Source organism: Numenius arquata, chromosome Z (assembly GCF_964106895.1).
Source record: "Numenius arquata chromosome Z, bNumArq3.hap1.1, whole genome shotgun sequence".
NCBI lineage: Eukaryota > Metazoa > Chordata > Aves > Charadriiformes > Scolopacidae > Numenius > Numenius arquata.
This window is the reverse complement of record NC_133616.1, coordinates 8888455-8914213: the sequence shown is the minus strand read 5'-3', so window position 1 is coordinate 8914213 and position 25759 is coordinate 8888455. Positions and strand designations below refer to the sequence as shown.

At 42.0% G+C, this 25759-nt stretch overlaps 1 protein-coding gene across 49 annotated transcripts in view; it reads right to left on the bottom strand.

Moving 5' to 3' along the window:
- The window catches only part of CELF4 (CUGBP Elav-like family member 4), a 681334-nt gene that overhangs the window by 273997 nt on the left and 381578 nt on the right, over positions 1–25759 (bottom strand). For 26 of the 49 annotated variants that reach the window (XM_074165688.1, XM_074165711.1, XM_074165670.1 and 23 more), the window contains exon 3: positions 7375–7423. In XM_074165688.1, the coding sequence (XP_074021789.1) occupies positions 7375–7423 (49 nt within the window). Of the gene's footprint in view, positions 1–7371; positions 7424–25759 lie in introns of all 49 variants that reach the window. The other 23 variants (XM_074165676.1, XM_074165699.1, XM_074165675.1 and 20 more) reach the window with 1 other exon arrangement.

The following is a 25759-nucleotide window of genomic DNA, read 5'->3' as shown; positions in this document are numbered from 1 at the left end:
CCACTCTAGACCCTCCTCCTTCTTGTCAGTAAACTATTAGGTTACAGATGCTTCATGAAAAATGTGCAATGGTGGTTTTTTTTCCTTTTATTCCCTTAATACTTAATTTTAAAAGGTTGTCCTTAGGTTATGTGCTAGAACTTAATGTCCTGTGGATCTTTTCCAGTTCCTATTGATGGGCACACTTCCATCGATTTCAATCACGATGGAAAGGGCAGACATGAACAAAAGTTTGATGTCCCTTATATTCTTTCAGCAGGTGAGTGTGGAATAGAGCACATCAGCCTTCAGCAGAGTCATCAAATATAAACCACTACACATGAAGATCTGCAGGAGGCTTTTTTCTCCCCCAGAATTAAGATTTACCAGACAGTGGAGAGCATGAATGGGGTCATCCATGGCCACTTTGAATTAACTGATCCATTTGCATGCTGGTACATTCTTCCTGCATGAAAAACACAGCCATGTAAGGACAACAGGGTGTCAGCTGTCAGTAGGGTCATGCAATCCTGAATTTCCACAATAAACTAGGAGATTTTAATTTCCCATTGACTGTCATCGGTCCTACAACAAGCCATGGCTAGAAAGAGAAGATTTCCACGAGTACTAAAATGCTCTTTCTAGATCAGGTTTATCTTAGGAGTGAAGGAAAAACACTAAAGATTTTTACAGACATTCAGACCTGGAATAAAATCCAATTGACAGGTTCCTTTTGAACCCAGCAGTTTTGAGCATTGCTGTAGAAGGCTCTGTCACACACAATGCGGTCTAGGCATTTGAGACTGTGGCTTCTGAGAGGAAGGAGGAACGTCCAAATCTGCGTGAGTTTCTTGATTCTGCCCTGGCCTTGATGTGTCCCTGTTCATATGGGGGGAAAACCAGGACGTATAGGCCAGAAGAGGCCAGAGCAATGCTCAAGACTGTGGGATATCTAAGGTGGCCTGTGTGGTCCAAGGCCCAGCTCCTTCCCCAGCCCCTCACTAGACATAGAGGCAAACACACTTCAATGCACTGACATCTCTCCCTCCCAGAATCTCTGATAGCCATTCCTTAGGAGCCTACCCTTTCAATGACACCAAGGTTTTCTGTTGGTCCTGACCCTTCCCCAGCCTCTGAGGCAAGAAAGCTGCCTCCCAGTTTAATATCAAGATCTTTTGGTTAGGTTCTTGCTTTTTCTTTTTCCCTTTGACTCATGCTCATCTCCTCTCCCAGTGGATTTTTTAACAGAATATTGGATTATTTTTAAAATCATTCCTTCTCTTTACCCTTCACACAGAAAGTGTGCTGTTTAATATTGGATATGTAATAAATAGAGAAAAGATCTTTAGATTTGGGTGTGAGAGTATATTTTCATTTGTTTTGGTGTGGGTTTTTTTTTGTTGTTGTTGTTTTTTAATCCCTCCTGCAAGAAAAGTCAAAACCAGCTGATTAATCATGTTTGGGTAAAATCTCAAAAAGAGGAGATCTATCAGACTTAAGAGAAGGATTTGGCATAGAGCTGGAAATCTCCTTTCAAACTGTAAGGGAAGATAAAGAGGGAGAGAGATGTTGTTGAAACTGTTGTGGGCTCTGAGGAAAAGAAAGGGGAATATAAGACCCCAGGTATGGTAAATGATTTGTCCAGAATCCTTGAGTCCAGACCTCAGAAAACGTGAAGAAAGGAGCTGTTACTGTCCAACTAGTAGTCTTAGCCTTTCAAGCGCAATGGTAGCAGCAAAGGCTGGCACACATGTATTACACGACCGTTGCAAGTCCCTGACTGTGCCTTGCTCTACCCAAGCTATAAAAGATAAGGGTGAGTCACACTGGGCTCATGGCGATGTTGAAAGAGTTAATGGGGATGTGTTCATGAAGAAGTAAGCTTAGATCTTCCCCCCCAGCTGTGAGAAGGGAGAACATCATCTCTTTCCCTGGGGTGTTTGCCAGTTTGCCATATCTCTGCTCCTGCTGAATGGGTATGGGGTCCATAAAAGAAAAAGAGATGAACGGTTGAAGAAAAAGCTGTGGCAGGTCACATAACGGTAGGCTGTATGGACTACCACCTGGAAAGAAGACATTCCCTCAGCCGGCTCTCCACCGTCTGGGATTGGAAGTCTTTTAAAGAAGCTCATCAAAGGTATAAGATAGGGAACTGCTGGTAAGGCAGCTTCTGCGGAGCTTGGTGTGCCAGACAACACATGGCTCAGGGATAAGGAAGAGATGAAAATTACAAAGCTACAACTCTCATGCACCCGTAGTCCCAAAATTCAGGACTTCTTGCATGTAGGCATAGCCTAAACTCCAGCAGTGCAGGAGAGAAGATGATGAGCTCTGCCAAGATTTCCATCTCCTTATTTACCCTTCAATCTTTTCCTCAGACCTTTCTGGTGGGCAAGCAAACCTCCTCTTTGCAAAACACTTCCAAGGAAGAAGGAAATAATTCTCCATAACATTGTTATACCAGTGTGAAGCCAAATAAAGCTGGAGGCAAACAAGTCTTGCTTGATTTCAGCACCTAAACAGGCTAGGATCTGGCTAGTACCTGGATGGGAAGCTTCCTGGGAGGTTTTGGCCATAAGGATTCTTTCAGTTAAAGGGAAAGCAGCTAAATGCCAAATAGTTAGTGGGACCTGGGGCTGTGTTTGTCACAGACAAACCTTGCCAGCCGCAGCTGAGAGCTAGTGAGAGTTAGAAATGGCCTGGAGGAAATAAAAAATAGATCCAGACTTTTATCCCAAAGGAAAATAGGGCTTAGAAAGTGTGGAGAGGCCATTCTGCCCCCATCATCATTGCTGAGCTGATGGAAGGGAATAAAATGAAATAGATCATAGTGCATGAGTAAGACACCACTGTTTTGCTGTTTACTGTAAATGAGTACTTGGACATTTTGCTCTGAAGCTGGAATAAACCATAACCAAGCAGACAATTTCAGAGCCTGCACATTGAGTAACGGGTAGAGAAACAATGCAAGTCGGTTGAAATATGAGGTCCAAACCTTCCAGCTGCTGCTGTCACACCCCCCACACAGAAGACAAAAAAAGACACACTGCACATGCCTCCCCCAAACATACTCAGAAAAATTTGCTTGAAAGCACAAACACAGGGAGAAGCTTTAGGAGATTTGTGAAGTCTTGTATGCAGAAAGCACTGCGGTGTCGTGAACTACAGACTCTCCTGTAAATCTCTCAACACCCTCTCTGCAGGACATTGCACCCTTTCAACTCTAAGTCACTTTGGACTTTGCCTTTTTATTTTCTTTAGTCCAGGAACCTTCTGTATCTCTTCCATAGAATGCAGGAGGACCCCAAAACCACTGTGAAGTGTTTCTTGGTAGGGACAACATTGGGCCTGGGTAGCACACTGTGTGCATCTTTTCATGCCTTCCTTCACGGACCTTCCTCTGTCCTTTGAGAGGAATGTGGGAGCAATGGAGCATCTAAGCATCACTAACGGAGTGCAACTAGAGTAGCAGGAGAGTAATTTCCTTTTAAAAAATGTTACTCCCTGTACAACCTAGTGGGACCTCGGGGCTGTGTTTATCATAGGTTAACCCTGCCAGCTGCAGTGAGAGTTGTCTAGAGAGAGCTAGAGATATTGTGGATAAAATAAGAAATGGCTCCAAACTTTTGCCCCAAACCACAAAATAGACTTGAAATCTTTCCCTAAGTTTGCAAAACTTTAAGTCACTGATATCTACAGACTATTTTTAGAGCTGAATATGAGACAAGGAACCAAGAAAGATCATCAGCAATGGGATGAGAATAATAGAAAATTCTATCAGTTTAATTGGTATTTGTCATGTTCAGAATTTAACACAGAGTTATAGCTTACATCTGGAAAATCGTATTGGACTACCTAATCTATGGTGAAGTAGTTTCTGTATAGTCAAGCTAAATTTGGAGAACACAAAGGTCAATGAGAGTTTTTAAGATACCCTTAATAGAGCTAGAGTTGCACTCTGGTTTTTCAGAACAAAATACAGAATTGTTGCCTTTTTATCACGTTCTATCAATTCCATCACTGCTAAAGTCTCTATAAAATGTCAAAGGACTCTGACCCTCCGATAAGGTATTTGAAGATTCATGAAGCATCTTGTAGAAGGAATACCCCTATATAATGTTTTGTATCTTGACTATACACACACGCACAAACGGGCAGGAGCACAAAATGCAAAATTTTCCCATTAATTTAGACTGTTTCCCTAGAGAAATGTACTGAGAATACATTCATTTCTAGTTCCAGTGAGATTAGGCAAATGTAAATAATGCCAGTTTTTATTGAAAAGGATTGCACTCTTTGTCTTGCTCCTAGTCCAATATGAGGATTAACAAACAAAATAACAAAACCAGCCAAACTAATAAGGGGCATTCAGCAATTCCATTTTGTTGGGTTGAGTGTAATTTGTACTAAGCAATATTTTGAATTCTTCCCCAAACCTAGATGGTCTGAAAGTCTAAATTCTTGCTTATACACGCTAAATGCTAACACATACATTTTCAGTTCAACTGAGAATAAAGACACAGGAAGGGTTAAAAATCAAGAAAATCCAGACTCAAAAACAAGACGAAAAAATGCTGAGCAGAATCTGGTTGGGGGAAAGAGTAAATTTTGGACTCCCATCAGCTTTGGGCTGTGGGAGAACTTATGGGAAAAGTCAAAGATTCATGTTTTAGCGAAATGCAGGTATTTGTCCCTAAACAAAACACAATCTCCCTTCCTCAAGAATACTGCTCACCATTTCCAGCAAAAGCCTCCTTGCAAACTCAGTTTCACAAAGCACTGCATTCTTGCCTTAATACCTTGACCTGGCACCAAAACTCCCCGTAAGCCAGAAGATAGAGGTGTATTCAGGGTGTGGGCTTTCGGCAGACCGAAGACTTGTGCTGTGCAGAACTGCTGCTTCATCTTCCAAGCCCTCATTGTACTTCACATCCCATCGAAGTACATGGATGGGGTATAATAAGCTACAACTTAAGTTTCTTTGTTGTTGAAGTTGACCTTATCTTGCAGCCCTAATGAAGTCTTTTGATGTGCTCCTAAGATACACGGCCTCCTTTTTAGCATTCTGTTTGCCATGCCTGCTTTAACTGGTGGGCTCACGAAGAACGTAAGTTTTCATACAATGCCTCCCTTGGGTGCCAATTGTTCTTTTCTCCCATAGTTGCCCTTGAGTCATGCCGTCCTGAAACATCGCCAGCCCAGAAGCAGCTTGTCAGTGGGGAATTAGGACAACGTGTCTTTCACGCCAATGATGAGTGCACCCGCTTGGCCCCTGCATTATGATCACTGCCGACAGGAGTGATATGGAAGCGGAGCGGGTGAGAAAAATGAGGTTTATGTGTGTTGGGGAGATAATTAGCTAAAATACAATGGGGAGGGAACTACTGGTGTGAGGAATAATGTGGAATCAAACCACCACCAGAGCCCTTTGCAGTTCAAACCACCCCTCCTGAAAGCAGCTGCTCTTAGCAAAAGAGTTTGAAAACCCTTCCCAGAAAGCCAGACATGTGTTCTCTATTAGTGATTTGCATTAAAAAAAAAAAAAAAAAAAGAGTGATTGGGAGCTGCATACCCTGTAGGCGCACTAAGCAAATTGGCCAGCCTAATTATTATTTTTTGCTATGTCTAATTAAATAGACAAAAGGCCCTCCCTTCACTCTCGCTGTCGGCACGAGCTCCACTGGAATGTGCATAATGTCCCCTCATTTGCCCAGGCAGCTGAGCCTTTCCCTTTTCCCCTAGGAGATCAGCACTGACAACTGCCCATGGCTTACCCACTCCTACTCAGACATGGAGCCAGGTCGTCAGACAGGATGGGAAAGGGGGCAAATTGACCTGGTTCTGTTAAAAACCACCGGACAACGTTGTATGATGTGACACGCCTTTGTTGCAGGTTAGAAATGTGCCATGGCCCTTGACAGCAGAACTTGCCATCGCAGAGCCCATCAAATATTTTCTGCCCGGTGTTGGCCAAATTCCCTTAAATTTACTTTACAGGGACTCTGAAAGTGCAATATTTATCCCTGAGCTCTCTGGCATTTTTCCAGCACTCAGCTCTTCTCCTGCTCTGCAATTACACCGCACCACAGCCCATCCTTACAGAGCCTCTGTCGACCTACCGGTTTCACCACTCCGTAACACCAGCCCTTTAACTACAAGCTACGCACAGAGTCTTCCAATGACTTGAGTCACTGGAGAGTTTCAGCCTCACACTGATGCAGTCAAAGCCTCTGGAATCCAAAGCTTTCAACTGAAAAAAAGAACACAATTTCAGTGCCTTTCGTCTGTGAGGCATTTTACTCCTTTTAAGTAGTTGTTGCTGGAGATTTCCACTAATGCCAGCACAAAGATATAAATGAGGAAGCGTTTACTTCTATGGTGGAAACTAAAGAGTTTGCACACACCTAAGAGCCACATCATTACTAAATGACAAAATCTACTCCCATATTTATATGATACACAACCACTAGCTTTTTTAATGCGTATGTGGGCAAAAGCCGTTCATTTTTTTCCACAAAGAGATAATGATTGAGAGGAAGGAAGCACCATGTCATTATATATATGCAAGTATATATATATATGTACACATATTAAAAAGAAAAAAAAAGCAGAAAAGGTAATTTATCCAGCATAATGGACCATATCACCCTTTCTCACTGAGCTCTGTGTTTGATCTGACAAACAGGCCCCTATTAGAAGACTAGGGTGAAGTATCACCACATCAGTTCTGGTAGAAAACCTTTTACAGGAAACACCTTATCACCGGTGATCTATTGAACGGTCACTTAGCCAAGCCTTCCAAATCCACTGAGCAGAATGGAAAAGCAAAAGACCAGCTTCTCATTTCAGCTACACCTGTGCAAATCCTGAATAACTCCCTGAGACTGAGAGAAGTCTTCAGTTTCCACAGCAGGTTTATCCAGATAAGCTGATAAAGGTACAGAAAACTCTGCTACCTCAGAATTTGCTTTTTCCAAAAGCAGACTTGCTTTTGTCCAAGCGGAAACAACATGGCCAGAGAAACCATAAAATATCTGCTTTATCCTAACCAAATTAAACACCTCTGCAGCTCAGCCCAACGTAGGTCTGAAAAACCTACATTGCCGTCACCGCTGTTAAACTTTGTTAAGTCAGCGCCTGATGCTTCACTTCTTAACGAGGCAGTTATTTGTTTCCCAGGCAATCGCTGGCACCTGCCTGCCTTTTAAAATCAAATAATAATTGAATATGAGGAAAGCGAGACGAAGTAAAGGAGATTTAATAAAGAGAATCTTTGCTGCAGAGGGAATTTCTTTGGCAGTGATTACGTTACTAATTGATCAGCACATTGCCTGAGAGAAGCCAGAGACAACAATTATACTTAGCACTGTGGCTGAAAGCAATGCAGTCAACTACCTCCTCGGCTTTCGCTGTCCGCTGGTTTCACCTGGATTGGTCTGTTCATCTGTAAGAAAGAGCAAAGAAAGAACATAATTAATGGTGGAATCAAACACTCATATACAGAGGCTTGCTTTGTTTTTTTACCATGCATCACCAGAATTTACTCCATAAGGGGGGAAAAAGCAATTAGTAAGCAAAGAAGTAACAACAGAGTACACGCTGCTTCTTTGTCCAAGGTAAATCAGTGTCACCCCATTTACCTGACAGAGGCTCTGTTGAATCACACTGGGAGAGGGATCTGACTCATTTCACACAGGTCATGAAATTTTAAATGTAACTTTTAAAATTTCTAATAGTTTCCTCTGCAAACACTAGTGTGTCAGAGCAGAAATGCTTTGTCAGAACATCAGCATCAGTGAAACCTTAATTGCAAAGATTTCTTGAGATTGGCATGATGAAAAAAAAATGGAAAAGTGAATTCCACCTCCACTGCTAGTTCAGTAGGATAGTCACCTGCAACGTAGTAGAATCCATTTCATACTTGAGGAATGAGATTTGGATCTGGTTTGTCCACATGTTGCAGGAGTGTTGGTTATGGAGATTTTTTTTGAGGGGAGAGGGTAGGATATGAGTTGAAACATCTCACTCTGATGCTTTTTCATGCATCTTTTTCCTTTCTCACATCAGAACATAAGCAAGAATAAAAACCTTGCCATCGTGTTGTGAATAGGATTTCTGTTCTCCAGCTTATCCCTCTTTCTCTCTCAACAAAAGCATTGGGGACTACCATTTTTCCCAGAGCTGTTAACTCCAAGGATAAAGGGCAACAGATGTGTGCAATCATCTTCAACGGTAGTTCCAAACAGGATGTGGGTGTCTGATGAAGAGGGGTGAGGATATACCCCTCCTGTTAATAGCTGGAGATGGAGATTGGATCAGAACCAGCTGAGATTTTAATCTGAAAGCCCTTCCTTGCCTCTTCCTCCATGTCACTTAAAGCAATCCATACACTATGCAGATGGACTATCCAAAATATCTTTATGTGCATGATCACCCCTGAGTGAAATAAAATTATTGTTTAGATTTGGTAATCAAAGACAGGGTAAATTCAAACTGGCATCACAAGGAGCAGGCAGTCAGAAGGCAACGGGAATCTCCCAATGTATTGCTTCCCAAGAAAGTCAGAGCACAAATTGGCTTATAAGTGTCGCAGGATGCCATAGAAGATGTTGCCCCTCCCTTATTTCTGGCTATTCACAGTAGGGCAACAAGGCTGTTAGTTTTCTTTTTCTTTTTTTTTTTCCCTAATTTACCTTTTTTTTTTTTTTTGAAAGTAGTTCATAATCATTTAGATTTATTCTAATTACTTTGCACACATATTTAGTAATAAAAAGTTATCAAGCTGGCTGACAAGTAGGTTAAGATGATGGAGAGCCTAGCAGATCTTGCTTCATTGTTGTCTCAAGAGAAAAATGTACTTAGCCATAAACCGACTACAGCTAGGCTTCACTCAGGAAGAGAAGTATCTATGGCTCCAGACACCACCAAGCAATTTCTGCTCACCAGGATGCCTGTATCATCCAACAAACTCCAGACAGCTGAAGTGCTACAACCAACAAAGAACCTGGTACTGGATAAACTTTGTATCAGCCCCTGCTTCTGCAACAGTAAAGACCTGTCACTCCCACAGGTATCACAAGATATTAGCAGGTCTGGAGGTGATGTATTTAGCAGCAGCAGGATGGACATCCTGCCACAGGGCTCCTGTAAACACATGTGAGCAGCTAGCTGTTACAGATGTTTAAAGATCCAACATCACACCGGTGAGGAGGGTAATTTATGTTCTGTAGCTCCAGACGTCTAAAAAGTGTAATTTTAAGATTGGTGTCTGAGATGAAAAGGATGGAACGTTCTTCTGTAGGGCTTGTTTGTCTCCACTAATCACAAAGGTAGTCTATGTAGTTAGGGAGACGAACCCCATCTTGGTTCTCATGCACGGGATAATGAAGCCAAACTTCCTAGTTACTGTGCTTTAGCTTCCCCCAGCTCCTCAGTCACTGTGATTGGTTTGTGTTTATAGCACGTTGGTGTTGACACCATCCATGCACCAAGGTCTGACTTGAGAGCTGTTAACTTTTGACAGTTGCACTGTCAAATATATATATCTGCACTATATATTACGGGTTCTTAATGTGCTTGTTGTTGAGTTGGAAGTGGTCAGTTTGCAAAAGGCAGAGGAGATCATCAGACCGTTTAGCAAAAAATAAGGAGACTAATATCAGTTTGGTTTTTGTGGGTAGGTTTCTTTGTTTGTTGCTTTTTTTTTTTTTTTTTTTTATATATATTGATGCAGAAAAAGAAGACAACCCCCAAGAAAAAGAAAAAAAGAGGGAGGGAATAAGCATACAACAGAGGGAGAAAAAACTAAGGAAATTAATAAGTAAAAGGCTAGCGTAATTTAATGTACACTATGATTTATACACTTGACAATTTCTTTATAGACCAAAGAGAAAGTGCTGCCTGCATGAAGCCCATAATACAAATTGAGATCATCTTGACATGAAAGACACCAATTATAGGGAGAAACACTGAGAGGAAAATAATTAAGTTTCCTCTCTCCTTCTATGGAACCTTTCTTTTTTTTTTTTTTCATACAGACACTCTGGGAGCAAGGAGCTGGCATGGGGAGCAGAAAAGGGCTAAATAGGGAAATAAAATGGCACAAAAATGTACCTTTCCCAGTCTGGGAAAATGCTTTCTTGGGAGAAGAGAATTCAGAGGTTCAGGTTCCTTTCTTATTCTTCAGCTGGGAATTGTCACAGGTTTATTGCAACGAAACCAAAGTTTATACTCTACACTGTACTTTCTAGAGAATATACTTTCTAGAGAAAGATTTGCCAGTCAGCAAATCTGATTAACAGGTGTCCACATGGCATCATAGGAACTACAGGTGTGACTGTGAGGTTTTAGTGATCGCTATCACTAGAAGTCTTCAGAAGAGATTTGGTAACACAAAAAAAAAGACCTATGTAGGCTGATCAAGCATTTGAACTGGCAGATGGACTGGTTGGACCCTGTTAGGTTCTCCTCTGGGATATGTCACACTCTGTCCATTCCAATGGTCCTTCTTTCTTCTGCTTATGGATGGTCTTTGTGCTCTCCTTTGAAATATGATCATGGGTCCTTATTCTGTTGAATAAGGAACATCTCTGTTGGGTTGCCACAGTGAAAAAAAGTATACTGTTTTACCATTGGTTAACCCAGGAAGAGTTTATCTCCTCTCTAGCCTCCCTCCTATCCTATAGGATCTGACTAAAATTTTTTATTCTCTATATAAACTGTGAAGATTCCTGACATTACAGAACCAGAATGCCTAATAGTCATAAAGCCATTATAGAACAGGACAATATGTTTCTTGTTGTTCATGATTCAGATTCCAATTTGGACACAAATTTACTTTGAAGTGCCTCACTCAACAGCAATGTCATAACAGAGGTGGGCTGAGGACCACTGAAACACAAAGGGATGTAGGTGAGAGCCAAAAAATTTAATTTGGGTTTCTGGTTACATATGACAGACCCAGTTTTCAAAGGTGTGGCAGGTGGATGGCAAACCATAGTTTTACTCACCACTGTGTTCCCACTGTGGCCTCAGAGGAAGTCTGTCCAGATCCCCTGTCTATATTGGGAACTGTGGGCATTGGGTACCCCTACAGCTGTGAATCGGCCCCATTTCAGGAAAAAACGTTACACGTCCTTCTTCCACAGATGCCATAAGCACTTGGGTTGATGCAGGAGATAGAACTTTGGATGCATCACACTTCTCATTTTACTTTGATCCTTTGCACGTTCATCTCAGCTGAAAACCACCTTTACTATCACCTTTGCACACCTTGGACAAGGTGATCGTACTTGTTACACTTCATACCCTTCATTTTGGCTTTTCCTTCTTTTTGCCTCAAACCAACCTATTCAAATAATGCCAGATGTCATCCCTTCACACCAACTTGCCACTTGCCCCACCTACCCCCACCCCAATCCTCCCTGCAAGTAGAAACGCGACATCATTTTTCATGTCCAATTACAGGCACCGTGGTGCCACTGTTAAAAGACAGCGCAGGTACTCCTGTCAAAAAGGGTTTGAGTTACAAGAAGCGATGAATTACAGCAAGCCCTTTTTCAATTCTCTGCAGAAATGAAATGTCAGAGCTTGCTGCTGTATTTTTCTCGGCACCATCAGCTACAGGCCACTGCAGGAATTAGACAGGGGACAGACGCTTTTCTGCATCATGATTTTTTTTTTCCTAAGGTTGTCGTGTTCTCCCCCACCAACCTTTTACTGCTCCCTCTGGCTTTGATATTAATTTAGAGCAGGTAGAAGGGTAACCTGGGAAAGAAGAGTAGGAAGCAGAGACAGCTGATTTCTCAGTGTTTCAATCTTTCTTCTTCTCACTGTTCCTACTACCCTTTCCTTTTTTGTCTCACTCACTTTTTCATTAGTCTTTAATATACCTGATGTTTCTAGCCAGGACTAAGGCTTTACCAGGGTTAAGAATGGACAAATGCAGAGATAAAAAGAAGAAGGGAAAAAAAAAAAAAAAAGGATGAAGACACCCTGAATAGCTTCAAATGTGATCTGAGACAGGGAGGAAAAGTGAGAAGAGAGCTTCTGAAGATCACTGAAATGACACATGGTTAGGAAGATGATGTTCAAGGCAGAAGACAGCTGTGTTGGAGATAATCTACTGACTATGTATAAGGAAGAATTCACTTCAGGAGACAAAAAGTGATTCTAGAGCTTGTATGATCTATAAGAGCATGGAAGATGACCGCAGTGATTACCTATCTAATAGTCTTTCCATCCCTCCTTAGAGGGCTTAAGAAACTTGAATACTTCCTGAGATAAGACTGGAGGGGTTGATTAAGGGTTTGTATCAAAAACTGCAAAGAGAGGTATTCTATTGTCCATGTTTCCTGAAGTTCCCAAAGAGCCAGTCTGCTACAGTGTAGAGAGCAGAGGTGTTAAACTCTGACAAAGCCTGTTTCCAGCTCTACACTGGTCTTCTGGATGAATTTGGACATATCATTACATCTGTCTCTTTCTCAGCTTGCTTTTCCGTACAACGAGGATAAAGATACTCTAATGTACCATGAAGGTGCATGATGAAAAAAGTGTTTCTAAGTGCTGGTATTAAACAAGCAAACAAACAAATGTCCAGTCACTTCTATCCCTGAATTATGTGGATAGATATAACGGTAAATAACAAACTCTTCTTGCTCAGTCATGTTCTGTTGTGTTTGGTATTGTTCAGGCACCAGCCCTCTAACTCAGTGATGAAACACTGGTGTGACCTAATCACAAAGGATAGGGTGCTGATGTGAGATAGCAAGTCTTAGCAAATGCTTATTGGGCACTATTGTATCTCTGTAGATGTTGGCTAACCTCCCGGAAGAAAATCCCATCCCAGAACAACTTGCTTCCTAAAGATGCCATGTAGTTCTTGGTGACCTCGTTACATAGCTCAGATGTTAATTAGAGGTATGAATAGTTTAATAACTGCCCTGAAATTTCCAGAAAATATGGTTACTCCTTATTTCTTCAGTGGGAAATTCTTTTTCTGTTCAAAATCTCCCCCAAAACACTAAGAGGAATTTAATTTTACCATTCCTGCTAACTTTCTAGGGGTCTGCCATGTACACAACAGTAATTCCTCTGAAGTCAACACAGCTATTTATGTAAGTAAAGGTACTGGCAGGAATGTGTTTGTAGGAGTGGGTCATAACTTTTACAGCATTGAGCAAAATCTGCTGTGATCGAAGGACCTAAGGAAATGCAAAGTATATTAGTGTCAAAGTTGGAAAGGCCAAGAAAATCACCTACAATTGAATTGTGTGTGTAATTGCAAAGTTCAAGTAAATCACTTTGTACCTGATTCTGAGTGACATAATTGAATTACAGTGTTCTAAACTAGATAGCCATAAGAGTGAATCCAAAGTAATCTCTGAAAAAAAAAAAAGGAAAGTCAGAACCCAGGTCCTCAGCTCAGGGAAATTTCTGTGAATGTTGCAAAACCAGGAAAGCTGTTCAACATAGGTTAGCTACACAACCAGCCTTCTGTTCTTGTATATTGCAACTCTAAGGCATGGGGCAAAACCCTATGGTTTTTGGTGGAGATAAATGTTGTGGTTACATGAATTGCCATGTGAATACACATTACTTTTGTAGGGGCAGGGCAAATTGATACAATGTTGGATTAATGAAAGAGTAGGGAGAGGAAATGTTTTAGAAAGTTTGGTGAAAAAAATTACATTGCCTTGCTTTGTGGCAAGAACTCGCTAGTAATGTATTGCATCTGAAATTACTCTATCCCAAACCTTATCTGAGTAGTGAACTCTTAACACCTCCCTATCACCTTCTTTCCTGCCTGATGAGATGTGTGTCATAGACATGTACACAAATAGATGAGAAGACCTGAAATGGGAATGTATGAGACACGAAAAAAAAATCTTGAAGCGTCTGACCTTTACAAATCAGTCAATGCTCTGGTGCCTACCCCTGGGAATGATTGCTACTGGCCATCCCTGCACTCTGAGAGTATTTTCTATATATCATATAAAACACATTATAATCCATCCATCTAACTATCTATTCATCTTTCCACTTGTCTCGTATATATAAATGAACCTAAAGGGGGCTTAAGTTCAGTTCAGGTCCATGTGCAGAAACCTGTGGTTTGAATCCCAAACTTTCTACCCACTAAACAGTTTGGGCTTGAGTTGAAGAAACTGCTGATCTTGTTAATAGCAAAATAAAACCTTTCCAATTCAACAAATCCTTTTATTTGTACTTGGGGAAGCTAAGCATGTAGTGCTCAACCTCACGGTGCCTCTGGTTTTAAACGAAGTGGGTATGGGTAGAAGGGAAACCCAGTCAGGTTTCAGGACAGAAAGAGGAGCAAAAGATGGGAGCTTGGAAAAGAAAGCCTTATTTGCCAAAACAAGAGGAGCAGAAATGCTTTTTTTTTGAGTATTTATATCTTATAAGTACTGTTTCATATGCAAATGTGCATGTGAAGGAGACAGCAGGTGATCCCCTTAAAGCTTTTGTCAGTCACACAGTAAAAATGGTGCTTGATAGGTCTACTTTCACCTGCTAGGCTGTGCCACCACACACACAACATGCCCTAATGTGCTGGTGCCCTGATCACCCAGATGGGTATTTATTTGCACTCATGGATCTTGCCCGGCTTGTGCACTTGACCTTTCCTGGGAAAGAAGGGGGCCAGGTGGATGCTGGCTTCAACTTGGGAAATGTGTCTGTAGTCCCAGACACCTTGCATATGTGAGAAGCCCCTGGACATTCAGTGAGTACACTCAAGCATGTAAAGAGTCCCAGGATTGGCCCACTGGCGATGCTAAGCTATATATAAAGGTCTATTTGTCTGTGAATCCTGACAGCAGAGGTATATGTTTTGAAGGGACACCGTGCTCATTAAATCTAGTTCCCTGCTGCTACCATGAGCAATCACAATGTGAAATTCTGTTCATAAACACATCAAGTTCTACTATAAAACTTAGTAAGTCTTTTGCTGTCCTTTCCTCCCTCCTTCCCTAATATCAGTAGGGATATGCTTTTCCACATTCTTGCCTCTCTTCTAATTTCCCACTTGAGTTTATTTCAAGATAATTTACATCCAATTTTAAAATGTGCCCAGACCACCTTTTATCTAAAATCATTCTTCTCTGTCCCTGGCATTTTCTATTAGCCAACTCTGCATGCATTTAGTAGAAAGCAACCAAATTCTCTTTTAGCCTAGATAGTGCGACCCTAAACTCTTTCAGGGCCAAGCAAGAGCATAATCCACATACAGGAAGGTAGTTCATATAGCTACAACCAAGACAGCCTTAAACTACACAGCATAGCTAATGAATATCTGTATCTGGGTGGCAACACTGACCTTAAATGAATGATGTGAATATATGCCAAGGGTCCTAGCTCAGTTTTGCAATGCGTGCTCAGCTCGGGTGTTTGCAGTTGTAGGTTTATCTGTGCTTGCACTGCCTAGTTGAAAACTTGCTCTCGGACCATCTATTGGAGTTGTCTCACAGACGCTCTCTGTGTTGATCCGCTCTGAGGTGGCCCAGCACTGCCTGCAGCTAGTGCTCGCCCAGGCAGAGGCACAGTTTGGAGGATGCTCAGGAGCTGCCTTGGAGGAAATGCAGATAAGGGGAAAGGTAGGGTGTTCTCTGCATATAGGGCATGTCATGATTTTGGGTGTGTTGGGTGCATTCCACAGAGGCCAGAGGCCTCTTCGGAATGGACATGAGTGGGGCAGGCAAGCAGGACAGAGAGATGTATTACTCAAGCCATGGATATAACCCCTGCCCATCACTTAGAGATGGACATCTGTTGTCAGCTTTTCCTTATCCTGAACCCATGACCTCTGGCTGTTGGCACTTCCCTGCTGTGCTTTTCCCTCTCTAAGCTTTATCTCTTCCTCTGAAGCAAGACCCAAATGCCGCCTTTGCCACTAATGGTTGCTTGGCTTGACTCTGCAGACTTTAGGCAAGGCCAAGCTCCCATTGACTTCAGTGCTTTGAGTGCAAAAGGAGCTTGGCCACCATCCATCCAAGAAGATTAGACCTTCTGTGCTTGTGGCTTTGTATGCCTGGCCACAAAGATAAGAACCACCGCCAGCCCTTTTGCCCATGGAGAAATGCTTTCCACAGCACTGCCATTTAACAAACAACTGAGTAAGCAATGTAAATTAACTAGCTGCTTTCACCCACTGCCAGAATCATGAAATAAAGGCTCTCTCACTGATATAAATGTGCAGGTAGCCGCAGGGCTGGAATTAAAGCATAGCCTCCCCAGGAACTGGAAGAGGCTATTGCAGGGTTAAAGTTGCAAGTAGGGTTTTCCTTGGTACTGGATTAGTTTTACTCTGAGCCAGAAAGTGTTTTTTCTTCAACATTGGTCCTGCTTTCAAGGGTGACACATGTTCACTCTCTTCCTCCCACTCTAATTTCCCTTCTCCCAAGGTATGGGACCTTCTCTATAGGGTTAGCTTATCCACCTGTGCTGTGGGGTAAGGTTGCCACAGGATAACAGGTAGGAGTCCATGACCTCAGTCCTGCACCCCAGGAAGGCCAGACCAAAAACCTGTTCCAAGTAGGACACTGTGGCATTTCTGAAGCATTCCTTCTCAAGGCATATCCCTATCATGATACAAGTGGTATGGCTGTACTCTGCTTTCAGTTCTATTAATGAACAAATATAATCCAATTATTTTAAGATAACCTGAAATAAGTGCTGTTCAAGAAGAAAAAAAAAAACCAACAACAACAACAAAAAATCCCACAGCAGCCTTCTCCACTGGTTTGTCTAAACTGATTTGAAATCACACCTCAAATTAGATGTGTGAAAACCTTGCCTAAAGATAAACCCCTTAGCTGTGCACCGGATCAGGGCTGCAGATCCTGAAAGAACTGGCAAAAGGTAAATAACAAAAAATAATTTCAAAAAAAAAGGCCAACAAAACAAACAAGGGAAGACTCAGGGAAAGAATAAGATTATCTTAATCTTGACAGTGCCCCTTTAAAGAAAATCTTCTGTGAAAGGACTTAGAGCATTACCTTTTTCTTCAGTCCTCTTTCACAGCTAGGAAATGCATATTAGGAAAGTATTTTAAGCCTATCCTGCTACCCAAGTTAGTCCCCTGTTTCTAACAGCAAATGAATGAGCACAAACCGGAACCTTGCAAATATTAGTACAGCCTTCAAAAAGAGGGGAAAACAAAAATCCTTAGCTTCCCAAACATTTCCTGAATTGGGAAAAGCATGGAAGACTTAAAAAACAAAACAAAGCCCCCCCCAGTCTTTCCAGATTCCAGAGATTCAGAGTCAATGCAATTCCCTGTGCTGGTTTCAGCCCTGTGCAGAATCAGGCCCTCCGATTCAAAAGGAGGTACTTCTCACCCCCATCTATGCATAACTGGTATCATCTGGTCCTATGTTTTGACAATTATCTATAACATAATTACCAGACTGATGAGTATCACTGATTAATTATGCCATCCTTCAAAGTTGATCTGGGTACTTACAATAAACAAACACCCTGGTTGGGTGACAAAGGTGATTTTGCTGTGTCTGTTCCAGCCAGCAAAGGCTAGCAATCTCACTCCACAATGTAGGGATGTGGTCTGAAACTCCCAGGGATTTGTTTCTGATCTGTCACTCATATGGAGCTGCTTCTCTTCTTGTCCCTGACCGCACCCTGGTTTCCCCCCCTCCTGAACCATAAATATTTCCTCTCTGCTGAGAGCTATCCAACAAGAGCGATGTCTGATACTAATGCATTGCTGATGCTTTCCTCCTCTAATTATGTCTAAACATTGCCTTTCTTTCTTTTCTTCCCTGAACAACCACTTATTTTTTCTTTTTTTTTTTTTTTTTTCATCAACATGTACCAAAGCATTAAACAAGACATTCCATTAATTTCTTCATCATCATAACTTAAGCCTGGGACATACCCTTTAAATATTCATTCAGCTATGAAAACTGGGCATTAAAATTTTAATAATGTCAAGCTCATTTGAACTGAGCTCCTGGGGGACTATTACGATACAATTAGAATAAATATGATGATTGATTTGGTGTAAAGGTTCACCTGTCCACATCTGTTAGTGGCCAGAAGCAGCATGCCACCTTTGGCATCACAGCCCATGGCGCCAAGTTGTTTACTCCCTTCCTCCTTCGCTTTTCACTTGCTTGTGAGCTTGACCCCCTCGCTTGCTTGCATAGCATGTGCAGCTTGGCTTAAAACTGGAAGAGGTGAACCAGGGGGGCCTCACAGAGAAGAGACAACTCATTCAACTGCGTTTTCCTCCCTCCTTCCCCTTCTTGTGCTGTGGCATTTGATTAAAGACGGAGCGTTGGTCAGAGCCACTAGAAGTTCAGCTATAAACTTTCTGGCAGTATTAGCCATTAACCTTTTTACAGGATGTGTCTGAACTCCCGGGGTCTGATTCTTCTGTGTGGATCGGTAGCAAGCCTAAGAAGCATTAACATGTTTGAACCAGCGTAGAAGAGAACAAGGCTTGCTGCTTTCTAGCAGTAGCTTTCCGACATGACAGCAGAAAAAAAATCTCAAGATGTCACGTTGAGAGTAAAAAAAACCACAGAGAGGGGAAAGTGAGCAAGAATCTGCACTACTTAAGGGACTTTCTGTTTCAAATGCAGGATGTTCTCAAATACTCAGACAGATAATTAAAAGATTTTGGTCCACTGGGTGCTGAGCATATTTGAAAATTTGGGCCAGATTGTACTTTTTCTCCCTGCAGTGTGAATTGGGTGCTACACAGTGTAAATATGAAACAAGAGAAACTGGAGCCATGACCACTAAGAACAATCATAGGGGTTTTTTTTAGATCAGCTATTTTAAATAAACTACTCATTAATTCTTTGAGTTAGGTTATAATGCAATCCTCTCTGTATTTAAAGGTAACCCTGATGTAGTCCTGCTTACAAGCACTGCCAGTGTTTCTAGCTTTTGGGGCTTTACCATCAGTCTCCTGACTTATGGCACTTTCCTTAAATCCTCAACTGCTGGACCCAAGCAACTTTTTAACAAGAATTTTAATTCCAAAACAAAGGAAAATTCTTAATGCTCAAAATACAGCCAAAAGAAGCCAAATACGTGGAAATAAAACCTCTCTTATTTATATTATCATATCATACATGATTACTTTAGATAACTTATGACTGATGCATCTTTACAGTAGGCAATGTTAATTATTAGAAGCATTATTAGCTTTTCAATGTTTTAAGCTGTTTCTTTCCTTGCTGTACTTTGCTTAAAGCAGATATTGATTCTAAATCTGTCACTTTATTTTTCAAATTCAAATCCAGTTTCTGTTCCTATTGTTTCTGCTTCTGCATTATTTACTTTTCAAAATGTAGTAAAAATGTATAAAGCGGTCCCAAAAAACTTTTTCTGATGAAAACTAAAGCGAACAAAAACTTTGATTAAATTTTATGGAGCATAAGTGTACATACATCAATCTTTAGACAAAATCCTTACATTTAGGATCTGCCGGTGTTGTAAACCTCTCATTGTTGCTTCTGTATGATGGACCTGGTGCTTTATTTAGTTTACTTAGCAAGGGATCATAGTATCTCCTGGTAACAATCATGTGAGATCAAACAGTCTGGTTTTAGTGTTTAGTCCAAGACAACCTTTGTCATTTACTTTGTTACTGTGATAATTCTAACCATAATTCTTGTGCCCTATATACAATGATTTTTCCCATCTCAACCCTTTTATGCTTGCAGTCTCTGCATGAAAGGTCACAGGTACCCAGGTTTAGTTAGAGGAACTCCTGTGACCATCCTCATTTGCTGTCAGATCACATAACTGAGGTGACACAGGTGAACTGTGGGTGTTTCTACCCTGACAGTGAAAAGTAAAATTTCTTGGGTTAACACATTTGTGGGAAATGATGGCAATGAATCGGTGCCAATTCTTGAAACCTTGCCCGTTTGATTCCCAAAAGCATCTAGAAGCACAAGATGTCAACCACAGTGAGCAATAAAGGCAGTTACCAAAGGTGCTTATGTGTAACGGGTGTAACCTACTCCTGTAAGATTTGTGTGTCCCTTTAGGTTCTCCCTCCCTGTCCCCCAACCCCCAAAAAAGAAGAGGTGTTTTGAAATAAACTCAGCCCATTACACATTACAATATGGAGACTGGAAAGGGATAAAATGGTCTCTTGATATTGATTTTCTCGGAAGGAATGGAGCAATTTGGAAAGTCTGAAGTCTACTTACTGTGAATGCAGAGTGTGAAAAGATATGGCCTTGAACTATTTTTCGAGGTCTATTACCTATCTTCTTCTTCCCCACTTAGTTTTCTCTATGGAGAAAGGGGTTAGACAGTAATCTTTACCTCCAAGGCCCATTGTGAGGATTAATTAGATATTATTCCTACAAAATTGTGAAGTTCTAAAATGCTATATAAGCTCTCAGTGTTATTATAACGTGCCATACTCTGCATAACGTATACTGTTGCAATATTACCCCTTGGTTGTTCAAGACTACAGAACTGCTGCTTCTAATTGAGTTAATGGCTTCATAGGTTGGTAATTTAATAAAACAGACTGCTTAAACCAGCAAGGTTTTGATTAAATGGGGTGTGTGCAAAGGGGAATTTATATTTGTTAGAGGCTCCATAAATCCAAGGTATCAAGGCACAGATAATGCTGGTATAATAGTCAATTATAGGGAGAGGAAGGAAGGACAGAGCTGGAAGCCATCTTGGACATAGGTGTCATGTATTGCTGTAGTCAGATATTTTGGGCTGGTCTCAAGAGTATGCACAAGTAAGTGACGATGTGCACATACAGATGAGACACTTCACTTCTCCCACTGCTCCCAGTGATTTTTTAGAGACAAGGAGGCTATGTCCTAGGTTATCATGCCCCTTACCTGACTTTAGAGAGAAACTCAATTGTTTCTTTCCAGCTGGCCTCAACCCCCAGTTTAGCTCAAACAGTGGAAGGAAAATTCGAAATTCCTACTTGCTTAACGAAAAGATTTAGCTTGTGCTTAAATCCCGGATATCTCATGATATGCCTTCCTGAAGCAAGCACCTGGCCTTGCCCATGCAGGGAAATGGGATGCTTGGACACCTCCAGAGGGAGCTCTTGGCTGCCTAAATTTAGACAACTAAATTATGCAGACCCAATTTCCTAGATGGAGAAATTAAGGATTTACTGTGGGAAGCCTGCTTCATTAGGTACTTAAAATGTACTCAAAAGTTAGTTACTTCAGTACACAGACTGGATCGCACCTTTGACTCGAGCGATTGCCTGTCTGCAGTGGTTTTGGACTGTGGGAGCGGCTCCAGGAGCTTCCACTGCCTGCTGGAGTCAGTAGGAAAAAATCTGCCCTGAACTTGGAAAAGCAAGGGAATGAATCCCTCCATCTTGACACTTTTCCATGCTGTAAATGCCAATTCACAGCTGCTTCTGTACCACAGGTCAGCACCACTGAGAGTTAAAAGTTTTTTTCTTGCATCATCTATCAAGGGCTCCGAGTCAGGCAAATCTGAAACCAAAGCAATCCTTTCTTTTGTCCATCTGACCCTGAAAAACAAAGTAAGCCAGTCATAGCACCCACAAAGCTAATGAGAACCTTTTACAGCTGTTTGTTGAGTACTGATAGATAATCAGGAACAGGTCCAAGCTGCAAAGTTTCATCTGTCAAAAGCTGGGCAGAAACTTTCCGTAACACGGGCCAGCCACAAAATCCAGATCCTGACACAAATACAGACAGTTTAGGAGGGCATATGGTGTTTGTGCTACTGGCTGGGATTATATCTCGTCCAGAAATCTGGCTCAATTAAACAGTTACTTGCTCACATCTTTATCTGACCCAGCCAAGCTCACCAGCCCAGACATCTGCACTTCTACAAGGCTTCATTCATACATAGGAAGCTGTTGGGGTTTCATCAGAGACAGAGATGCCTGACCCTGCAGATCCAACCAGATGATGGGGACCTGAGGCCAGGCATGAGCCCTGAGCAGGCTTTCCAGCAGAGCGACCAGCATCTTGTGGCTCTAAAGGAGCTGGTGTCAGCGCTGCCACTTTGGAGGGGAAGAGCTGGCTCAGCATTAACAAAAAATAATAGGAGAGTGGGGAGTCTGACATCAAAACTGGATGTTTTTCCTTCTCCCTAAATGTTTTGCTCTGGTTCAATGACAGGTTATTGGTCCAGGTATTTGCTAGTCTCTAGCCTACCTTATGGCAAGGGGTCAGGTTGCTTCATGAAAATTGCCCTCCTCAGCCATAAAATCTGTGAACTTTGCTGAAGTTCAGGAAAAGCCTATGCCCTCACAGAGCTTTGAGTAAAGACTCAGGGAAATTTACTTGTGGCTCCAGGTACCGTGCTCATTTCCCACAAGAATCTTATTAGAACATCATCAGAAATATTGTTTCGATTAACAATAATTTCATGCCAGGCCAAAATGCCCCTCTCCCCACTGTGACAAGCTCCATTGAGCCAGTGCTGGACAAAGGGAATTCAAAATTCAGCTCCTTCATGTGAGATGGTGTATGCGTGTGTGTGCTTTAACTAAATCATTTATGGTCAATAATGCCAGGTTATTATAGGTCAATAACTTTCAATTATTCACTAGCCTTGCTGTGCTCCCACTGTCAGGCAGCACACCGGCATGTCGGCTCTCGAGAAGCAAAAAGCTTATGATGGGAGCTTTGGAAAAGCAAGCACGAACACAGCTTGAGCAGAGAAAAGGAAAACAGAGGAGGGGGAGAGTGTGAAAAGTTCTAGTTGCTCTCAAGAGTATCATGGGGAACGTGAGTGTGACATACTCTCTCTTTCTCATACATGCATGCACAGTCAGCCCGAAAATTCATTATTACTATGCTCCCAGCAGGTCAGATGTGAGGCAGTCCAGATCCCAGGGCTGCGTGACCACAGAGCTGGTTGTGAGCAAACATTACCTCTCATTAAGGTCTACAAGCTTGGGCTTAATGCCACAATAGCCTGTGGGTTGTCTAAGCTTTGTGGTGGGCAGCTAATGCTCACAGCTGTCTGCTTTGTACTGGGTACCCAGTACCCAGTACCCAGTAGTAGAAGAGTATCAGGGTGGTTTTTTTCACATCAGGGTGTAAATATCAATAAAGAAACAAAAATAAAGAAATCAAGAATTGCAGGACAACGTGAAAATTATATTTGCCCCCATCACTAGTGTACTCGCACTAATGCTCTACCCTGTGTCTCATGAGAAAAAGTGGTCAGGAGCCTCGAAAGGCAGGCATCTGTAAATAATAGTCTGTCCCCGTGGAGACCGTAGCAACCAAAAGCCAGCCCTGTGGTTTGGCAGTGACTCATTTTGCTCCTGCGGAGGGTCTGAGCCTCCTGCTCCTGTTTTGAGATGACAAGACAGGATGCAGGAGTTGAGGGATGGACTCAGCTCTTGTAAAGGGCAACCAGTAGAAAATGAGTTTCTGTGTGGAAAGTGGAAACAGAGAATAAGTCAAAGCCTGGGAGGGGAAACAGGGAAGAATAATTATACTTTTCTTGTTGAAAATAAGGTATCTAAGCTATCTGCCTAGAAGCCTTTTTGGCTCTTTGCTGAGCAGTGCATCGACCCTATTTCCACTTAGCACTGAGAAGGTGCCTCCTCTATGAGACAGCTCAGTACTGATCACACTCTATACATGGAGAAGGACTTGGCTTGGGGGAAGGTGTCCCCTTTTCCTGATATCTCAGGTAGTGGCCACTGCTGGAGATAACATGTCAGTTAGCCTTGGCTTTGTTGACTCCCATGTCTTCACAGCTGTCATGGGCAATGAGGAGTTAACAAGAGCTCTGAAGAGCTGGTCTGTTTTGAATGTGAATAATGGGAATACTCTCCTTCAATCGTGTATTCAGCACAGGGATGTACAGAGGTATAAAGTTAATCACTAGCTGGGCCACCCCTATTTCCAGAAAAAGAACTTTAATACCTCCTTTATCCAATGAAGTACCATTGTTATACCTGCATATTATGAAGGGTTTATTAAACCGGTGATAATCTATTCAAGATAAAGTGATCTGTATGGCCAACTGAGCACAGATCAGACAGAATGATGGGAGGTTATTGTTAAAATATGCAAATTCACATCCTATTGAAATGCAAACCCTCCAGATAAGATTTTTTAATAAATCTGGTCTTTTTTCACTGCATGAAGGTAACCTAATGTTTATTGACTTCAAGACCATATAATGGAACGTAATATCTATTAGTCAGATCCTTGCCTCTCTTTCGATTACTGGAGGTACATGTTCTGGCTCCCGAAGAATTTTTGTTTTATGGTTTGGTACAAAAGAAAAGAGATTAAAACCCCTGAAATTAATTAACTTCCTTCTACCCAGCACCCCCCTTCCTCCTCAACTGCTGTCATTAGTTACCCAAGTAAAAGGAAGCAGTACCCATCAGCTGAGAAACTGTCCACTGTTTTCAGTGTTAGGAAAAACAGCCAAAAGAAGAAATGCTGCTAATGCAGAACACCTCTGTACAGTGTAAGACAGAAATTAAGACTTTTGGATGCCTTCCTTGGGTTTACTGTTACCATGCCAGAGAAAGTTGAGTAAAGTTTTATTTCACCCTTCTGTAAAATAGGACTACGAAATAGCTTGACCTGACTGCTCTGTGTGTGTGTGTTTCTGGGTGTAAGACTTGTTTAACGCGTATACTCAGTGTGATTTTATGAATTGTGGGGGACAAGTGGTTACAGAACCAGGCACAATTTCAGATACCAAAGCAGCAGCTGAAATAAAAGCTTTTATTTTAGTGAAATGGCAGTGCTGTGATAGCAAAAGTTGAGAACACGTTTCTGTTTAAAGGTCGCTTCTCCTCAAACCCTGTAAAATCTACATGCTGATACAGATTGATCCGAGATTTGGTGTGTCTTGTGAAGGTGGAAGGTTTGTTTCTCGGTCCAAAGGGAAGGTCAGTAGAGTAAAAGTATCCTGAAATACAGCTTCCTAGCATTTTGAAAAAGCTCTGCCCATCTAAAAGAGGCTTTTTCGTGTTGGTGGTACACTCTCCCAGCTGTTTTGTGGTCAAATTGGGATTGTGATCATGTCTAAAATGGTCTCATCCACTCAACATTTACCCCAGCTGGTCCTTGGCAGTCACAGAGTAGAAGCAGCAAGACAGAGGGAAGAGCTGGGCATGGCCTGGTGTCGCTGCAGAGGATGGGGCAGGCAGCTCAGCTGTACAGGAGGGATTCAATATCCCGCTGAAGATGTGCAAGCTGGGAGGTGTGAATGGCTGCCTACACTTGGTTATCTGAAGCAGCTTCACCTTTTCTGACCCATGCTGTTCTGCTCAGACAGAGCTATACAACAGCCCGAGGGTAGACTTTCTAAGTACAGCCAAGCACCTTTACAAATCTGGTCCTCTCTCTCAGAGCAGACCTCTGGCTTCTGTTGCAGCTGAAGAACAACCCAAGCTAAACCTTTCTGGACAGTTTGCCTATTAGGCTGAGGAGGATGTGCATAAACTGTGCCGCCTGCCTGCGTTGTCTGTGGTGGGAACAGCGCTTCCCATCCCCAGTCTGTACCGCTGCCAAAACACAGACTCTCTGCCCAGGCACCCTTCTCATCAGTCACTTCACTGGGTATACCACCAGTTACAAATTAGCACTTAATCAAGATAAATCCCATAGGAAGGATATGGATAATATGCAATGCATTAAGCCTGCAAATTAAGATGGTCTGATTTAGCCCTGGCTTTAAAACTCCCAAGCTTGCATTAGGACTAATGATGAATGGATGTACGTCCCCGGTTGGACAGGAGCTCTGTCAGGGCAAGGCTGCCCAGCAGTGACAA